Here is a 21,554-nt window from a genome sequence, read left to right as displayed (position 1 = left end):
CGCGTAGTAGTTACACAGAGCCTGAAAGACAGCACTGCAAAATGCAGCAGCATTTTCAGAAACTTAATTTTAAACATAGTAATTAGCAAATAGTTGGATGGAACTTCAAGTGCCTAATCTGAAGATATCAAGTATTGCAACGTAATCTGAAGCAATCACCACTTCTAACTGAACGGGCCCATCAGTTAGTTTAGTTGGGTGGACCTCTCTACTAAGTAGATATTTGTGTTTTATCAGGACTTCTTTATACAATCTATAATCCAGCCCAACATTTTTTGTTAGATTTTCAACCTTTCAGATGTGGATCTGGAAAGATAACTGGTTCTCTTAAAGTTCTTTGTCCAATGAATATAGGAACCAGCGAATGACTTAAATTATGGCTAACTTAAGGATTTCTGTAGAAACATAAGACTTAAGAAAAGCACATGAACTATTGATTAGGAAATAGATACAGGTGAGAAACCACTGTGGGCAAGAACTTCAGGTGTTTTTTTGGTAGTCATCTAATTTTTACGGAACTATTTACTAAAAGCATGCCATTGGTGCCCAAATCATACCCTTCACAAAGGAAACTGAAAATAGGTCAGAGATTCTTGGTGACATCATGGTGGCACATCTGCAGGTGGCATTGGATGGCCTGGTGTCAAATTGTTATTACACTGGAAAGAGAGTAAAAGCAACTGGCCAAATTGTTAGCAGTAACTTTGTAGAATAAATTTTATCCTGTGCACCTCTGTGATGGTAAATGTACAGAGACTGAAAGAAAGGTCTGCAAGTGGAATTACTTTCATTTGCTTCCTTCAAGAGGTCAATAGCAGATTTTTGAATAAAAACTACCAGACACTCTCCTGAAACTCTTTTGGACTGAAAGGTCTTAGGACTTCATGAAAGTGCAAACATGGATAGTATGAACTTTCCTAGGGCTAGGGAGTGACCCTGAGACCAAGAATGGTTTTGATTATATTTATTTCTTTTGGGGGGATGATTTATGAACAGACCAGGGTCCAATTATATTGTGTTAGCTTTGCTGAGCAAATCCATCAAATTGCTCATGGACTTGGTAAATTAAAATTCCAGAAGATGCTACAGTTCATCTTTTTCAGTTCTGGGTCTAAATGCCAAACAGAACTCTTAGCTGTGATGTTTCCTTCTCACAGAAAGCAAAAGCAGTGGGTAGGCCCATAAGAAATAAAATATTTTCCACCATGGGCAATGCAGTTCTTGAGACTGGAAGGGAGAGGTTAAAGCCATATAGTGTGAAGATCAAAACCAGAAGCCACAGCACATGGAAAAAGGGTAGTATACAAGAGAAAACTTTGTGCTGAAGTCCTAAAAAATCCAGAATGAACAAATAACAGAGGTCCTTACAGAAATACAGAGTACCTAAATGTTTATGCAGAAGAAGAACAGGCTTGTGACTCAGAAAAGCGGCTGAAATAGAGAAGGAAGGGCAGTACTCTGCCACTTCTATTACCACGTGAGCTGCTTGTAAAGGGAGGTGGGCTTGCAGTGTGTTTCCCACGGATATGCTAGCATAAACATTTCTCTATCAGTTAGTGTATGCATACCACAATGTAAATGTATCTACAGACAATCGCCTGAGTAAAAACAGTATTTCTCAACATCAGTTTTCATGTCTGTCTTGAAATTTTAAAATTTGACCGAAGGTGGTAGATAATGGGTTACAGAGAGATTTCCACACAGAAATTTCTTACCTATGGGTATTAGAGGACTAGACAGCTAAACGACCAGACACAGGAGAAGGAAAGAAAATTTTACATTTCCTTCAATTCCTTGAAAGTTACTACAGAAACGTGCATTATCTTGTGTCTAAATATCAACTCAACAAATGAGAAAGGCTTCTGTTCAACAGGTAAACTCTACAGTAAAGTATCTAAGATTTGAAAGGAGTCCTGCTATACAGGAAAATTATTCTGCTTTTCTGCATGGTTCAGATATCTAGGTATTATTATTCATGCTCCTGAAAGATGTTTCATGATGAGATAAGATAATCTGTATACCATCTTAATTAACTAATATGTACATTTTATGTTTTCCTAACTACATATTTTCTTTCCAGGTGATTATAACCCTACTTGTTAAATTTCTCTTCTGACAAGTTTATACTTTCATATTTTGTAAAGGAGTACGGTCCAATTAAACAGATGGAATAATATATAAACAATCCAGCAATAAGTAAAAGAATAACTGGTTTCACAGACAATTATTGAAGCTCCTAACACAAGGACAGAACCTTCTACTAGTGATGAAAAGCAGAGGGAAACTGCAGAAACCACATGTCAGAAAAGTTTCCCAAATGTGATTGTGGGTGTAGTCTGGTGGTCTGTACAAGACAAAGAGAAAAGCAAAGAAGCAAGAATTTGAAGAACAATGAGTAGAAAGAAGGACTGAAATGAGAGCTTTAAAATCCATTGTTACATACAAGATCTTTTTTTTCTCAAAGAAATTTAAACAACAAATGCAATCTTTTTGGTATCATTTATCAAAACCACATACTTGCTTTGTATGGTGTATTTCCACTTTTGTTTACCAAAATATGTGTGTTTATTATATACAATTGCCATATTTTAAAGATCTTTAAAGAAGAAATATGAAGTTATGCGTGTGATTGCGGAGATCTGGATTTAATTCTTTTGAATCTATGTTCTTTGAGTATACTTCTATTCATGATCAGATAGCTATTCACACTATAAAGTCTAAAGTATTTTCTGTGATTTTAGTTTCCAAATACTCTCAGGCATTTTCATCACACTTATTTTTGTGACATAAGAGAAGAAAAATAATATATAACATGTCTCTAGAAATTTTTTATTTTTTGTTTCACATAGAAAAAAATGCAATCTTTAAATTCTACCTTCTAAATTAATCGACACACAACATTTTGTGTGACAACCCAAAGGGTTTGTCACTTCCAGCTATTAGTGTGTGTTAAGCTTTCATATTTACCTGTAGTTCTTAAACCTCACTGCAGATATGTAAATGGCATTGTTTCAAAGTCTGGATAGTTTATGATTGGGTAATAACATGATTTTGATATTGAACTTGAGGTGGAGAGTGTTCCATTTCCAGTCCAAGACTACATTTATACTTCAGCATTTACATACTGCAAACTCTCATCTATTAATATAGCCATTAAGCTACATTTGCTTTTATCCTTAGAAAGTATGATAAATACTATTTAAAAATTGGATTCAAAGGGAGGAGTTTGCAAGCTCAAGCAGTAAAAATAAAAAAAAAGGTATCTGGCATAGATGCTGAGGCCAGCAGTTACCTGCTGTGCTAATAAAAGCCTCTTCCTGCTACTCTTTAATTACATATTTTCATCTTGTTGAACTGCATGACTATTAACAAAATTTAGTTAACCTTCCTTTTTCACTTATTTCTACATTGGCTTCTGCCAAGAGCAGAAATACTGTGAGATAGACGGGCTTTACACATTTTTTTTAATTAGGAGCAGAAAGCATTACGATATTTGCAAAAAGACAGATTTGGAAAAATCACTTGATCTTTGCAGTATTTATACAAGGAGAACATTTGGGATTTTGAGTTCTCTTGTCATCATATTATGTTTTTTTGTGGTTATTTTCATTAAGTAAATAAAGTTCATCAGCCTTAAGTTGAGACATACAGTTCTTGTAGAAGAACTACTGAATTCTTTTGTAACTGAATTCCTTTCTTATTTCTTCCAGAGTGAATACTGGTTTCTTTATTTGAAAGATTTAAAGCTGAACACCGTATTACAAAAACACACTGTGTTTACCTTTAAAAATACTCCACTCGAAAGATAAAAGTTTCTCCTCTAAAAACAAGTAGTATTTCACTCTTAGAACATCTTAAAAAGCTTAAGGTGTTGAAGCTAATTTGTCAAATTGAATTGCATTTGCCCCAAAAAAGTCACTGTAGGGCTGTGCAAATAAACTTTAGTTATCAAGCGTCATCTTTAAACTACCTTTTCTTTAGTGAAGGAAGCTGTCCATTTCCATCCCCTATTGCCAACTGAATAACTTATCATCCTAACGCACAATCCAACTTAAAATTCAGAATAAAGAAATGCAACAGATGAATTTCTGTATTATAGTTGTTCAGTGAAAAAGGGAAACACGCAATTTATATAATGAAGTTTCTATTAATTTTTCTTGTTAAACAATTCAATGGTAATAATAATCAAATTATATTTAAAGGCTAATTTTATTCCTGTCGATACAGCTGTGGAGGCTTCCACTGTAGCAGAACAGATGACAAAACATCTTGTAAGATGAGACTACTTTACTACATCTCACAACGTTTCTTCCAAGTTGGGAAAATGCAATGTGCTGGGAAAACAACAGCAGACAATTAACATGGATTTTCCTGTCCTCTTCACCTCACTGAAGCAGCTAAAGCCAGAGCCTCAAAGCAGATTAGCTTCAACATGGCACCAATGCTACTCTGTAGCCTAGAAGGGCAGAATTCCTTACTCCTAGCTCTTCGGGGATTTGATCATCGCACAGTTAAATACTTGGCAAAGTCCATTAGCCTAAGTGTACAGCCCAAGAAAACATGTGATACATGTTTTCTAAAAGATGGTGGGGGTAGGGTGAAAAGTCAGTCATACAACTTCTAGTGGTCCTTTTGTCTATTGTTTTCCTTACTTTTCAGTCCAGTGGACTACACCTACTCTTCCTCCCCCTCCTCACAACTGCTCACTGAAGTTCAATCCTGGGTAAACGCCAAAATTCTAATTTCTTTTCACAGAAGCAGTGAAACTACTAATATCAAAGTCCTTTGAGGCCACAGCAGAGAAAACGTCATGATTTGCCTTAGATTATTTTGGAAAGCATTTTAATAATGGAAGTCTGAGAAACAGATAACATTGAATAACTGAAAAAACTAAACACTGTTTCCATTGGTTTTGGATTGAATTTAATCCAAATAAGTGTCTAAGCAAACTTCTTATAATTATTAATATGTTTATGAGATAGTCATCACTAATACGTAGTTTAATACTGTAGAGATGCAAGACAGCAATACTGGAATGTTCTGAGGACAGTCTAGGTAAACAATCAATGCAGTGACAACACAAACTAATAAATTGTCATAACAATTATTGTTTGTGTCTTTGCAACTCTGGCATGGTTCCATAAATTAGAGTGGTATATGAGAAGGCAATCATGTCATATTGTACCACTTACCATTACAGACCACTGAGAATCTGAACAACAAGCATGAAGTATAAAATATGTTATAGTTCAATCAAAAGCTTCTGCACTAGATAACATGATTGCTTGAAATTTTCTGGTTTACATTATCCAGCAAATGAGACACAATGATCTCCATGTTCTTTTCTTGCCTTAAAATCTGTGGAAGTCCCATGTGGCAAGTGAGAGGGTAAAGATAGGGAAAAAGTGAGATGGACAAGAAGGAAAAACAAGAGAGAGATGAAAAAGAAAAATGTGAGGAGGATGGGATTTAAACTTTTTATAGACCTCTAAAATCCAATTAGCAAGTCTATTTTAAAATTACAGAAGCTACATGACAAGCTGTTGACTAGCATGTGTAGCTATTATAAACTAAGTTACAAGGAAAGCTGGTCAAATATTTTCCAGTGGAACAGTATTCCATCAGAAAATGCTAATGGAATGGAACCAAAACCTTCCATAAGAACACAACGACTTCTTGAAAAGTTTTGACAGAAACCAGGCAGAAAGGCAGGCTAAATTACCAACGTGCCTCTTCATCTTTTCTCTTGTCAGACAGATGGCTGGTGAGTAGCCTGCCAGGCTCCTTGGCTTCTGGTTTTCACAGAATCCCTGACTTCTTGCTTGATTGGCTGCCAAACAGCTGGAAAGCCAGGTCTCTAGGACCTCCTAAACTTTTTGGCTTCTTATGGTCTCCAAGCAGTCAGGCAGCTACTTTGCATAAAACTTAGGACCTGAGGCTCCCCAATGAGGGAGATATGGGTTATGCTCTTAGTTTCCCTTTGCTTCTTGGCTTTCAGGTTATGTGTTTTACAGGAACTGGACTCCTCTATTTGTAGACATTAAGGACCTCAGGGCAATTTATGTCAGTCCATTCAGGATCTCCAGGGTAACATGTCTATAGGAGGCCCAAACAACTCCTGATAGTTGGTTCACTAAAATTCTAGGCAGCCTGTGTCAAGAATCATTGGATAGGCTCATTCAGCATGTATCGTGGCAAGCACGGCAGCCAGCTATGGATTCACCAAGCCAGGTCTGGCTTCCCGGGCTTCCTAAATCTCCAAGGAACCCGGTGTTCTGGAAGGCCTGAGGGGCAAGCCAGAAATTCCTTTTTATCTCTCTTACAGTACTCTTTTGAAATTTAGTTCATAACAAATGCTTAACAATTTGGAAAGTCTACATCCAGATATCAGCGATTAAAAACTGCATAAAAATTAGATTAAATACAGAGAAGTAGGTATGATTGATGTTAAAAGTTACAATGTCTACAGAAAACAAATAGGAAAATGGAAAGAGAGCAGCAGTAAGAGCACTAAGTCTGAACTGCCAAAGTTTCTGTACAGAATTGCAAGAAGCATAGCAAGGAAAACAAAGAAACTGGAAAATGCTGTACATACTCAAATAGGGAATTTTGACATTATAGGCTTAACCAAAGAATGGTACGTAAACAAAAATATATTGGTACTACTTAAGTAATATTTTAAATATACAAAACAAATGAACAAAACTGTGCATTATGGGGCATAACTGATCTATTACACTACAATTCTAAATGTGTAAACAAAGCATCTTCATTTAAAACAGCAAATAATTTTACTATTTGTTAAATATCAGAAGAATTTCCAAGTTCAACTGCATTTCTTTGTTACTTCTAGTAAAGAAATGTTCTCTGTGGTTTTATACATATGGTTACATTAAAATTTCCATAACAAGCAAAATCTGTGTAAGAATCCTAAATAGCATGGGTCATCAGCAGCATATTTTCCACCCACAGGTTAACTCCAGACTGCTGGCTCCAGTAGAAGTCACTTCCTCAGTATATAATACTTCTGCAACAGTGAAGGCTACTTCACACATACCATCTCATGCCCCTTCTCTCTAAAACCTGATTTAGTTTTGATTTGGGGTTTTTTGTGTCAGCATGGACATTCTCTTTCCTCATATGTAGGAAATACACAGATAACTTTAGATGGCTGATCATCCATCCTTCATCACACCCATGAAATTCCTCTGCAGAGTTGAAAGGGATTCAATAACTTGGGGGGGGGAAACCCCATGCTATATCAGAAAAGTGTGAGATGTCATTTTACAAATACATTTTAAGAAAATAGAATAACTTTCTCTCTCTATTCTCTCAAATCCCCATTCCCAGACTGTTTACTTAAATTATTTTGACAGCCTTTATATGTAGTTGGCTTCCTGAAGTTCTTTAAGCCTTTACAGCTGTAGTGATAACAAAGGCTAAAACTGAAACTTTCAAATTTGAAAGTTGAAATGCAAGCACAAAGGACAGAGAAAAAGACAATGCCTGACATTACCATTCCTATTCTAATGTTTGCACCCAAAACTCTACTAAATATGAGGATGGAAAATAACCTCTACAACTTTTTCCTTTTTTTTTTTTTTTTTCTTTATTCATTTCAAGACATTCTATTTAAAAGTTACTCTGTGAGGAAACAGGTATTTTCATAAAAACTCAAGCTGGCAGTGCTCCTCTTCTTGGCAAAATGCCTTTGGATGAATTTTATAATAGCCCAAATAACATCTTTGTAGAGTTTCTCTAATTTTTTCTGTTTGGGCTGATGTATGTTGGGAGAACATCATAAATACTGTTTTTCAAAGAAGCATCATAACTAAATATTGATGTTCCAACATCAACAGAGTTGAGTAGACTTTTCTTAGACATTTTTCATAATCATTTGTGTTTCTTGGACAGTGCATTTACACTTTGTCATTACCAATGTGCCTGCAGTAGTAACTTTTCCTTTTGGAAGTAAGGAACTAATTAATAAGAATCTGCTTCTATTAAGATAATTTCTTTGAATAAATGACATTCTTGTCTCTTTAAGTCTTATATTTTAAAGAAATGTATGAACTAATTTATCCAAAATCATGAGATATATGTCTAAGACTCACAAGTAGCACTCACAGGTGCTGCACAAATTTTCTCAGCAGAGTTCTACCACCCAAATTATATCACTGCCAGCCTACCTGTAAGATCTTCAGTGCACAAGAAATTCTTAAGGCTAAAAATAATAGAACTAATGCTGACATACAGAAGTGATGACTGATACCAAACCAATATTATGGCTATCAGAGCTGTAACAGTTTATGTACTACAGTGTACAATTTATATCCCCTGTTTAAAAAGTCTTAGATCTGTCATGGACCAAATATCACTGACCTATATCATATTGCTGTAACAAACAGCATCACTTAGCTATATCATACAGATACAACTCTGTTCTATGGGAAGTACTCTGAACCAGCTACTATAATGTAAATGTGAATTTATATAATCTAAGGTTACCCGAAGTTGGATTCTGCTCCCTTTGCTAGACTTCCTGTCTAACAGCGGACAAACTAGTTAGACCCAAAAGCTCAAAACTGGTTAACACCTAAACATCTTGAGAATTCAAGACTCGGCGTTTTGTGACTCTTATCCCCCTATGGTAAAACAGAAGTAGGAGACTTTTCAGTCTTAAACAGATTATGGTGAGAGTAAGTGCATGAGAGATAATAATGTACTCACATACTATGACAATAACAGCCCTATCATTATAACAATTAGCTTCTAAGATTTTATAAATATGGAAAATAACCTTTAAGTTGGATGTACAGAAAATGACTGTATAGAAAAATGGATGCTGCACTACATTGTTATAAAAATTTGTTTCTGATACTATTAACAAGTTCTACTTAATCTATAAACCTCTACAGCTTCCACAAAAGAACACAAATAGAAAACAAATCCAGATTCCAAGCTCACAGCTATCTGAAACATGGTTTGCAGTCCCAAGTACAGGCTTGGAAAAGCCAGAATGCACATAATCCTTTTAGAGTCATACACTTATTACTGCTTTTGAATCAAGCAGTGTATAAACCAAACTGTGCTTCTTGGAAGATCATTTAAATTGTTGAATAGTATGAACTTTAAATAAAAAGATCAAAAATTTGTTTAGATAGAAATAGTTACTACACTTCCACAGTGTGGCTATAATCACTGCTTTATACATATTTCTTTCCAGTCAGTGTCAGAGGAAAGGGTATTATTGGTAGGTTTGTTTCAGTGTGCCACTCTGCCTCAGTCTCACACAAAGAACTCTTTGTGGGGTCACAGATTAGCATTTGGGCAGGCAGCCAAGAGAGATGAAAGGAGATGAAAGGACGATAGCTACACTAAGGATGTACATAGCTTACACTCATCAAATGCCCCAGGGAAAAAAACAAGAAAAAAATCCATGTAGTCTATAAATTCAGTAGCTGTCCTCTATCCTCTTAGCTTCTGAAAAAGTGCTTTTAGTGGAAACTCTAGCAATGTGCAGTTCTACTCTGGCACTACAGGTTGCAGAGTCTTACATATAATAAATAAGTATTACGTCAGTACTGAGGCAAAGTAATATTTTAACATTCAGTAATAACAATATTGTTCAAGAGAGAGGTGGGTATTGTCATATCTTGACAGAGGAGACAGGTATACACCCCACCATGAGGTTACAAAAAATTTTATTATACTAGAGTGTACATTTAAAAAAAAAAAAGAGGTAATTCAGAATAACCAGCATGTCTGAAAAATGGCAAGCAAGCTGTCATTGTAGAAATCATTGTGAAGAAATAAAAAATGCTTAAGTTATAAAAATCAAGACCAAATGTTCTCTCAATACTTTCATCCATATATCTGTATCTACATCCATCCATCAAAATAAATTAATAGCAACCATACAGTGCTCAAATTCAAACAGGAAACACTGCCTGCAAAGGATGCTAAGGATATCTAGAACTTTGAAGAAATTTCCATTCTTTACACAGTCAGGATCTCAAATGATATATAGAAGGATATATATTTGTGGTATAGTAGAGAGAAGATACAAAAGTTGCAATAAATATGGAGGTAAATTAGAAACGGAAGATATTGCTGTACAAGGATTAAGGATAAAAGTCTACTTAGTATTCTAGGAAACTTCTAATGGGAAACAAAACCTTCCCCATTTATTTTACCACAGGTCAGTGTTAAGAATTCACTGTAGATGACTTACAGCTTATACCCACGATTTTATCTCTGTTTGGAAACTGACATGAAATAAATGAATAGCTCAGTCTTCTGTGCACAACTGACCTGCACAACAACCACTATTCACAACTGGCACTTTTTATTGGCAGTCTCAGCAGAAAATCTAAGGATTACATTGGCACCAAGTCTGAAATATGCTCTGAAACCAAATGATGGTCTCTTGAGAACATAGCTGAAGTACCTCATAGTGGAGAGCAACTACAACTACCTGTGCTATTCATAGTCTGTGAGTAGAAGCTTTCTGTTTTCAGCATTGTCAGATTTTCAGCATGTTTTATTTGGGAACAGTAAGTTTAGGTCCTGATAAGTTATTAAAATATATTTTCCAAGAACTGTAAAGACAAACCAGAATGCTATAATGAGTGCTAGATGAAGGACTATTCACTTTTGAAAAGCAAATACATCATTTTTTGTAAGCAGTTAACAGAATGAAATAAAGAGAGCGTAAGTAGCAAAGGGCAAAGTATTGCTGGAAATCACCCAAATATAAAAATTATATATGAGTATATATATATAACAAAACTATTACTTTAAATACTTTCTTACCTTAGCATTTTCAATGCAAGGACAAATAGCCCAAGCTGCATTTGCTTGAACATCTGGATTAGGATTTTTCAACAATGACCATAACAAACGAACTCCATCTAGATGGTCAATTATCCTATTGCAGAAACAAACAAAAAAAGAAATAATTAATTACTGGCAATGTTAAATCTTAAATTATATCAGTTTGCTTGGAACACTGATTTAAGAAATATTGGTATGATTTTCTTTAACATAGTTTTGCTTTATGTAAGTGCTCGTGTTTTACTGTCAGCTAATCGCCATCAACATATTCAGTAAACATTGCCTACTATAACAGATGGGTGTGAACAAATGATGTAAAGACAGAATATGTTTTCTAACTGAATCTCATTAATGTTGTTTACTTTTTCTCAGCACTGTCATTCAAACTTCTTATAGAAGATAAAATAAAGTAAACTACATCATAACCAGAACTCATATAAACGTGAAAACAAGCATGTGACTTTTTAACGATCTGCATGCAAAGTGAAATCTGAATTCAAGCATACTGGCTTCTTTCATATAGTAACAAATACTTTCCAAAACAAATATTTATGCCGAAAACTATGTACTTAACTTTTTATTCAGTCTATGCTTAATGTATTTACCTTACTCTATGACATATTTTAAAATACTATGTTTCTAATCTAGCATTAGAAATTAAAATGGTCACACCACAGTGCATCCTTTGTTGGGCACGAATAATGTGTAACTTGTTTCCCATGTGTTCCTTACCAACAAGACTAACACTGAACACTGTGTTATAATTACTTAAACACACTGTAATCAAAGTATCTTCGTCACTAGCTGAAAAATGAATTATCATCAGAATCATCCCTACACCATCTGTGTTATGTTTACATATCAATCAGTCTTGGGGATCACAACTTCACGTGAGGGTCCAGTGAATACCTTAAACAGAAAGGAAGGTCAAACAAAACTTAGCCTTTACAAACATGCCTTTTTTCAAAAAGATATGTTAAACCCAAAGCAGATGCGCTGAAGATAAAGGAAGTACACCTTCATTGTCTAGCCTCAACAGTAAGAATTGAATTGTATAAAATGAGTCTACGTCTTTAATTGTAAATACAAGAGAAATTTAAATACAGATTGTGCTTAAAAACATCAGATAAAAGATCTCATTTTTGTTCACTATATATATAGGTTTGCCAGGAAAATTTTAAACTAATTATAAAATCAGCTTTGTATGTAATCCTATCATTTGAAGCAGAAAAAATAATTAAGGACGTGAATTCTGTCTAAAATAACCAAGGATTTTACTCATAACACCTTTATGCAAACTGGTTAAACAACTATGTTTTTCAAATTAATACTTTTTGCACAAGGCTATGGTTAAGCTGAGACACTATAAGTTTTCTAAGATCTGCTAATTTTAATCCAGCTTATTTTACATACTCAGCTCCAAATCAAGTGCAAGAAAATCATCAAAGGACAAATTCAGAAGTCTTAACGTAACATAATAAAACAGCATGATCACAAACTACACAATTACATGTATATGTTCACATAGTAAGGATGACTTCAGTAAAAGCTTCAAAACAAGCTTTTCAATCCCTCCAAACCCCAAATACTTTTAAGCAATTTTAACATTACTTTCCTGTCATTTCAGAAAGCACAAGGAATTTTTTTCCTATATTGGAATTAATTAAAAAAGAACCCATGAATCTTTCTTCTAGTCAAGCAGAGTACTGACCATTTACCAACATGAGGTACTTCCTCCCAAGAGGGGCTAAATATAAATGACCCAGCTCCAACCAGTATATAAAAATCAAGAGATAGAAGCCAAACACTGAGCTCAGATTTTTCCACCACACTTAAAAAAACAACTTCTAGGCTGATTTATCTTTCCTTTCTATTTTTTTTTAAAGTTTCCTTTTCAATTTAAAGTTTACTTTCATTTTCTTTTCATTTTTCTTGTCTTCTCTTCAGCTTTTCAAGGTAAACTAGCCTCACTCTGTGGCTTATTTTCTAGAGTTTTGCCTTTTGCTTGATGACCAGAAAGACCAGTTGTCTTAGACCCAACAGAATGGCTCAAAATATCTGAAAGTGTAGCCTTCCATCCATTCAACATGTATAAAATCAAATTGAAAAACAGTATGGACTAAACAAACAAATCTCCACATTATATTTTTCATCACTGATTACTGCTTTCTCTCAGTCACACTAGATTAACTCAAATGAAGAGAACTCTACATACAAGAACGATGCTCTTAAATTCTGATACTGGAAGAATTATCGTTGTGTAATCAACCATACAAGCACAAACACCTTTATTTTCATCTTGCTGAGAATATATATTTGCCAATTAAGAAAGTATTGCTAAAGAGTTCAATTTTTTATCTTTCTATGGTTTCACTGCACAGTGTAGCAGAAGAAGAAAATGGGTGTTAAATGAGCATATCTGCTATGAAAGCAAAAGGAACACTAAAATAAATGGCCCTGAAAAATGTTTCCTCTATAAAAGTGCTTAGACATTAGTTTCCTTTGTATGTGAAAATTCCTTCTTAAAGTGGACAAAAATGTACGTTTAGGATTCTTTACAAATAAAGAGATGGGAAAATGGACTTGTAATCTTGAAAATTGCAGCTCTGATGGCATAATGCTAAACAATACTACGATTTGCTTTTGTGTATAGCTTTTTTATCTAATTTTCTTCCCAAAATTTATTATAACATTATTAACAGATGCTGTAATAAAGTTACTTACCACAATTAATACAAGCAATACCTTAAAATTTACTTTGGTTGGCATTCAATTCTGTATTCATCCATAGCTAGTATATTCGTCACTCTGTGGTTACAGTCACTTAAATGATATATTTTATAATAACTTGTTGACATTATGTTGATAAAATTAAACTACAGTTAAATCTGGATTAAGCAACCACTTAGGGACTGTTAAAGGACAGGTCTTTTAATAAAGATGCAGAACATTTTCTTTGAAAGCTGAAGGGAATCTCATAAAAGCTGAAATACAATATTTAGTTGATATAAAAAAATCTTAATATTTTAAAGTACAAATATTTAACTGCTTTATAGAATAGCTGAACTGCGTGTATGTAATGTATCTAATGTACAGAACACTATTAATAGTCAAAATCTTAACAGGCATGAAAGTCACCTGAAGTAGAAATGCAAACTTTATTATAGGTGATTGCCATCTCATGCTTCACTATACATAACAATATATAAATATGCAAAGTTCAGAAGCAAGAGCCTAGATTCTGAACTATTGTGGCTCTATACCTTAACATAGCAGAGGCATCTCACAATGGACCTGGGCCAAGATGTCCAGCTGCCACCTCTTCTGATTCAAAGCTCTGTGCCTTGTTGTAGACTGTTCTTATTTGATCACTGATACAATTTAGAACAAAGTGTAGATTATTCTGGTCCTCAAAATAACCCAAAGTAGTTGTATTGGCAGTTAGAAATAGCTGGAATGAAGAGGTGCTCATATCATGCACTCCTGTGCTGGACAGACGTGATTAGAACAGAGATGAAGGGGTGTGCAGCTGACATCACACCTACAAAAAGGCAACTGCAAGGTGTATGAGAAAAACATCTTCCTGGTTTCCACATGGAACAGCTGATGCATGGTGTATATAGAATATGTTTTATGGGCAAATAATTTTATTGCAATTAAAATTCAGAGATTACTGGAATGTCTAAATTATAGTAAATTAGTATTTGCTATTTGACCAGTGCAGGTAATTTAACAAGATCATTTTTTTTAATTACTTTTGTTGGTTGTCTACAGGTCAGCAGTTGTTTCATAAAGACTTTTCACATTATTTAAGAACCTTGATATCATGACATCACTGAACATCATGAGATGTCTGTGCAAGACGTGGGTCACAATTCTAGAAATTTACTTTGCTTTTTTATATATATCTGAAACTAGCAAAGCTGTTAATCTGAAATAGTAGTTCTCTTTCAAATTCAAACTTAATATTGAACATTTCCAGTAGAAACTTCAACATGAATTGCTTAAACACACATACATACACACAGCCTAGACATCTGTTTGTCATATCTATCATCTTTCTCTGTTACAGCGTTATTTGCCAGAACTTTTGAGAACTCCAGTTTAATTGCCTGCCAATTTAGACCACAAATACAAATGCAAATAAACAAAGTTATACTGACTCTGTATTGTGCTCACTGGTAAGATTACAGGGTTTAATTCTGGCAGAATCTAATCTCGTCTTTTTTGAAACCACAATTTAGCATGTTTCTTAAAACTTTCACTAGTTGCTGTGGACTGCTTTGATAAATAGTATTATATACCAATGACTCAAACTCCATCTGTTTGGCTAAAATAAATGTACATTTTAGTTTATAAGATTCTAAACCCTCGGTTTTGAATGCTAGGGACAAAGTCTATAGGTTTTCAAATGAAAAGGGCAAATGAAAATCTAGTTAGTGGCAGTTAAAGAATAAGCACTAGTCCTGTTTTTAGTAAAAGAGTATCTTGTTAAAAGTTCCTCAGAAAGACAAATACACATAAAAGATGTGCAGTAGCATCTCTGTCAGTGGCTGTGCAGCAGACTGAGTATGGAGAACAGCTTCACACTGTCCACATAATAGTAAAGAAGTTCAGTCACATAGTTAAGCTTTTTTTAAGATAAGTCAACTTATTTTCTGCTGTGAGAGAAGCTGGCTGCTGTTCTTTATTTTACATAGCTCAATAGAGTCAATAAGAATCACTTAAGTGCTTGAAGTTGCCTTAAAGTAAAGGCTTAGTACATAAACACTATTTTGCCTTCCACTCAGTAGTTGTAGAAGATAAAGTGTCAACTAGGAAATATGGCAGAGATAAAATATATAAAAGCAAATAGAAGCTGTAGATTCACCTGTGCCAATTTACTAGTCCTTCTTTGTCAGTGCAGGCTTCCTCCATGGAACATATGCTAAACGTACATTATTTTCCTCAGAAGTTAACTGCACTGCTTCATAGAACACTCTCAGGTTTTTATAATCCATAATAATATTTTATTTCTTATATTAATCCCATCTTCTTCATTACATACCCTTGAATCATTCACAGAAACATGAACTCCACTCTCTGTCTGTATGGTTTCACATACCTACTGCTGCAAGTACAACCGCATTCAAAACAGAAGACTGCTCAACTGAATATTTAGTCTCTAAGCCACACTTTGTTAAATACATATGCAGCTAATGAAATGTAACAATATATCTGAAAATTCTCAATCCTTATGAGGGCTTGATACTCCTTTTAAGTTTTCCTGCTTTGTTCTGGGTTTCTAATACATATGAAAGTCAATGATAGCAGAATTCAGAAAAAATCATCAGTTTTCAGAGTTTCTGTAGTGCCAAACTAAAAAAGTAATTCTTTAAACAGTGCTTGTCTGTACCAGATGACAAAGAAAAGAAGCCTCAAGATCTGCCAGCCAAATTTGTCAGCAGAAAAGCCAATAGTAGAGAACAACTGATCTCTTAGAATGTCAAGCCATTCTGGGGAATAAGTGATTATGAAATAACGAATGCAATAGGGATCCAGCCAGATGAACTAGGAAGACCGGAAACAGCTAAGTATCAACCTGCAATAGGAAGTTCTCATCACCTGCACACCCTTACAGGCTGCAAGTAGCTTGGCTTTGCTTCTTCCTGGAAAACAATCTTGGCACATCTCCACATCCTTATTAAGATGTGTCTTTTTGTTTAAGAACTTCAGAAAATGTTTAGAGAAAGAGAATGAACTCCACAGTAGTTTCTAACAAGGCTACTTATTGTTTTAGTCCCAAATTCTGTAAATGAAACAAAGTGATGCTGCAGACTATGTATCCTTCTTGTCTTTGGTGACTTACTCTTCCCAAAAGGGAGGAAAGCAGTCTGGATGAGTAGCTACCATTTCAATTTCTGCTGCACTGGTCCGAGAGGAGGAGAAGGGAGAGGAATGGATGTCTTTTCTGGGGAGGAAAAGGGGGGGTGGGGCAGTAGGGCGGTGCTCTTAAGTGCTCTTAACCCTGTGAGAGGGAGAGCACACAACCAAGCAAATAATTTAAACATGTGAATAGTTGCACTGGTGTCAATGTTTTAACTAAGCATTGTTTTTACATGTTTTGCTGGATTGATATCAAATTTATCCACACCTGGGTGAATAACACCTTGGGAAAAGACAGCAGCATTATCTCTTCTAGTACTACAAGTCTAACTAGCACAATACATCAGGTACATGTCACAGTCATGCTAATAATAATAATTTCTGTGTAACAGGTTTTTTTTTGTAGTAGTAAAAAGTATGTTCTACTCTTGATCTAAGATCTTGCTTACTTGGTGATGTTTTAAAATATTTTACAAAACATTTTTAAAGTTGAGAACATTCAATGGAGAATTTTTTCAAATTAAACATTTGATTCCTTTGTCCACTCTTTGCAAAGTACAAAATTTTGTCCCAAACAACCTATACTCTCTCCTTCTTAAAAACAAGATGGACTTTGTTCTATCACAATTATAACTTCGGTTATTTTTTGTGCTTATACTGACCACATTCCAGTTTGAACCTATCCATAATGGATACTACAAGTGACAGTCCTGAGTACTGGAATATGTCTGAGGTTTTATAAACAACAATGTATATTTATTGGCATTTAAATTTCTCAGTTGATTTACAATGTTAATTCTGTTGGGTTAATACATTACTCTAAAGGCTGATTTTTAGTGAGCTATGTTGTGAAAGTGATTTCATTTCTTTACACTTTTATGTTACATGGCTAACTGTTCATACAACCCATGTTTACTGTTGTGTACCATCTAGCCTTTTGCCACTGGGTGACAGCCAAAGCATGAAAACAAAAGCCCTATTCAGGAAAAGAATTCCCTGCACTGCTATATGAATATCAAGTGAATTATGCAAATCAGAACAGGAGGAGCTTAATAAAACTCTCTTTCTGACCTTCCTTATGTATAAGGAGGGATATATGCCAAGAATCTTGAGGTAAATATCCCTGTAAGGGAACAGTAAGCACAGTAAATACCGACCTCAACATTTAACTGGAACACTTAATCATAAAACTCAAGGATCTTTATAAGTTGTACAAATCTACATCACAAAATCAAAGACAGCAGCAACTCTCTCAGTAAAAAGACAGTCTTTTTCTTTGGTTTTGCAAAGCAGTAAGTGTCCAAAAAAAGTCTGAGTTCATAAAAGAAATGATGGAGAGTGACAAAACAGATCAAACACAAATAATACTCTACTTTAAAAATTTTCAAATTATTTCTCATGGCAGTAAATGTGCACATTCCCTTTTAGAATTACTTTCTCTAATTTAGGCTATTATTTATGATTTGAGAACAGATGTAAAAGAAGAAGGCAAAACAGGTACCTATCATACAGCACTTTAAAATGGTGCTCTGTAACTTTGAATTTTAACTTTAAAGAAACCTGATTTACTAAAGGTTTATCTGATTTTCCCCAAAATGCAAAGGCTTTATGTTCTATATATTTTCTTAACGAATTTTTTTTATATATATAGCACATTTTGCAGCCCTGTGGAAAACAAAAAATAAAGTATCATTTTAAGTCAGATTAACATTGACTATATTTGTGACAGAATTACTAAGAAAAAATACTTTTTCAATATTTAAAATGCTACGAATATGAATAGCTTACATCATATTTTCAGGTTCTGTTGCACAAGCTCCCACTGCTTTGGTGACATTCACAAGTAGTGCCTGATCAGTTCCAGTAAGTAACTTCACTAGAGGTGGTATTCCACCACATTTACGGATAATAGTTCGATTTATTGGCTCTTGGCAACACTCTCCCAGTGCTCCGACAATATTTACAAGGATTTCTTCAGGCTGATCAGTAAGCAGTCCTACCAAAGCTTCTACAGCTTTATATTCTTGAAATCTAAAAAAGCAATAAAACCAAAGTTCTTATTTTCAGTATGTTACTATTATAAGTTTAATTTCATAATTAAAGTGTCATTATAATTGAATTACAATGTTGAATTTCTGTATGTAAGTTATCTGGTTGAAGAAATCACAATACAGGTAAACCATTCCAATCAGTTCTTGAAAGTGTGGCATACAGCATAATTTCTTAATCTACCTTTTTTAATACACTTCTCTAATTTAGCTGCTTAGGAATCTGCAGAGTAGTTTGAAGGTTTTTTAAGACTTGACATGTGGATGCAACATCTATAAATAGCTGAAAACATGCTGGAAGACTGACAAGTACTGTGGCATCCTAACTTCCAGTACTTTTTCCTGTTAACAATAGCTAGTGTAGTAGTGTATCAGACCTTCCTCTACCTCTCTGGACCAAAGGATCACCCTTACTTTTCACTAAATGTTAACCTTTAGAGAGTTGGCCCTGACCAGTTCTATACTTAGTTCAGGCCTAATATGTGCATTTTCCTAAGGTCAGACCTATAGTTCTACTACACTTCTGTGGTACTATGTTAGATACCATTTTGAAATTAAGAAATAAGTTGACAGAAATTTGAGTTGACTTATATTAAGATTTCCTTCATTCTTCATAGCACTTTTGATACTGAGAATAAAAAACATGTTTTTAAAAATCCTGGGGGTCCTATCCTACAAACAGATGTGTGCTAAACCTCGGAAGTTCATCTTTCAGAACAGGACTTTATTCCTCAGTACTGGGGTCATCTAAATTTATTTTGTTCAGAACTTAACAGATACTTTATCTTCATTTCATACATTTTCTATGATACACCTTGATTACTCCACTTGGTATATCAAGCTAGATCTAACCTGTATATTATCTAATAATTATGCTTTGATTTATACTTTTGTGTAAATACACATAATTCCCCCCCTAAAGAGATAATTTCTCTGAGGGCACAGAGTACTCATTTGTGCTTCCCCCATGGCCTCTAGCTTCTGGAAGTGTCTACCTGAGCTACAAATACTCTGTATTTTCCAGGAATCAGTTGTACATGTGGCTTTTTTCATACAAGAAAATAGTATTTTTGAGATTTTGATGGCAGAACTAGAACTGTTTCAATAAAAGTTAATCTTTCCAAGCTGGTTTATCAGTATAACAATTGAAGTAACTGAGAAATGAGAAACTTTCATTTTTCAACGTTCAGGCCTTTGCTTGAAAAGGAATCTTCCTCTCTCTGTTCACTGTAATTTGGAAGTATCCCTATTTTTCTTTTTTCAAGAGAAAACACCAACAGCATGAAAAAAGAGCAATAAAGCAAGAAAACAATGTTTTAAAAATCCTCTGATTTTCTCTGGCTACTTTATTTTTGTTGCATATCAACTGCTTCACAGATGGAACAGTATGAGCTGGCTCTGCAATGGGCAGGCTACACTCTGACAGAGCTGTTGGCTCGGGCCATCTTGTGTCCAGAAGCAGTACGGCTGCTTGCACGCAAACTGGAATCTGAGCTAGTTAGGCCCAGGCACCTGTATCAACTCATTCCTGAGTCAGCACAACATCTCAGCAATGTACTTCAGGTATAGGAAATACGGTGGAGTAGTTTGAGGATAATTAAGTGGCCCTGCAGGAACCAACAGGGTTTGTTAGTTCCAGCTTCATGCCAGACTCAAACTCATCCTTCCAGATCTACTTATGCGTTTTTGTATTATCCTCCCTCCCTGTTCTGTAGTGCCCTCCATCCTGAGATTAGATAGGGTTTACTTCTTCAGACTCAGCACTACATAATACATGAATTCAGCTCAAGCCTGGAGTTGCGCCTGGCTAGTAACCTTCATGGAGCGTCAAGCACTTGCCAAAGATATGTGAGTAGCCCAGCAAAAATCTGTTTGCATTTGGACAGAATTACTGGCTACAGCTATACTAATAAATAAAACAGGCAAGGGCTCATTCTCTAGCCCTGAGGACAAGAAGCACAACATAGCATCCATATGGCTAAAATCTCTTACCCTTGCAATTCAGGGTGGCCTCACCCATTCTGCCTAATGGAAGCAATCTGTTGCCTGCACTGTTCCCAAGGAGTGTCTGGGCATTGTCTGGGAGAGCACTTGCTGGCACAGGCCAAACTGTGTAAGGGACTGTGCTAGCAGTTAAACAGCATGGATAATCATAACATAGGGCCTGAACCCTGAAAGGTTTGGCTCTGTTTAGTTTACTAGTATAGAGAGCGCCATTCAGTCCAACTCATCACTGATTGATCCAGAACCAGGATGCCTCTGTGCAGATACCCAAAGCCCACAAAAGAAGGATATAACCTTCTGAAAAGTCAGGTTACTGTGCAATCAAGAATGCAAGAAGCAGTAGGACTGCAGTAGAGTATGTAAAGACTATGGCTCTGTATGCCAACAGTTTAGGAACTCATTTAGGACAGTAAAAAGCCAGACTGTAAACACTTATTACTGGAATTCTTTCTGATTTTTATACAGCAGTTATCTATCATATCTGCTTGTCCAGCAAAATACACTAAAATTAGGGCTGCAGGAAGAGGTTACCTCTTACTGATATTCCTTCCAGTCTAGGAATCTTACGTTCCTCTGTACAGAGCAACATAACTTCAGCAGGAAAACTAGCACATACTCCACTGGAGCAGGCTTTCCTTTGAGGTAAGGTGTATAAATCAGATAAATGAATTTTAGATGAGGGGGTCAAGTATTCTCAATCATTAAGCTGTACCATGAAAGGTGATAACTTCTGCTGTCACATTCTCAGATAATCACTCAGGACCCTGATACTGGGAGGTTATAGGTACCTATCGTAGGACT

At 35.2% G+C, this 21,554-nt stretch overlaps 1 protein-coding gene across 1 annotated transcript in view; it reads right to left on the bottom strand.

The window, feature by feature from the left end:
• The window catches only part of ODAD2 (outer dynein arm docking complex subunit 2), an 88,657-nt gene that overhangs the window by 33,362 nt on the left and 33,741 nt on the right, over positions 1 to 21,554 (bottom strand). The window contains exons 15-16 of the mRNA XM_074848862.1: positions 18,490 to 18,732; positions 10,816 to 10,930 (exon numbers count right to left, since the gene is read on the bottom strand). Coding sequence (XP_074704963.1) covers positions 10,816 to 10,930; positions 18,490 to 18,732 — 358 coding nt within the window. The remainder of the gene's footprint in view (positions 1 to 10,815; positions 10,931 to 18,489; positions 18,733 to 21,554) is intronic.

The sequence above is a fragment of the Strix aluco genome, chromosome 1, assembly GCF_031877795.1.
Source record: "Strix aluco isolate bStrAlu1 chromosome 1, bStrAlu1.hap1, whole genome shotgun sequence".
Lineage (NCBI taxonomy): Eukaryota > Metazoa > Chordata > Aves > Strigiformes > Strigidae > Strix > Strix aluco.
The sequence above is the reverse complement of the archived record's forward strand: the minus strand, read 5'-3'. Positions and strand labels throughout refer to the sequence as shown.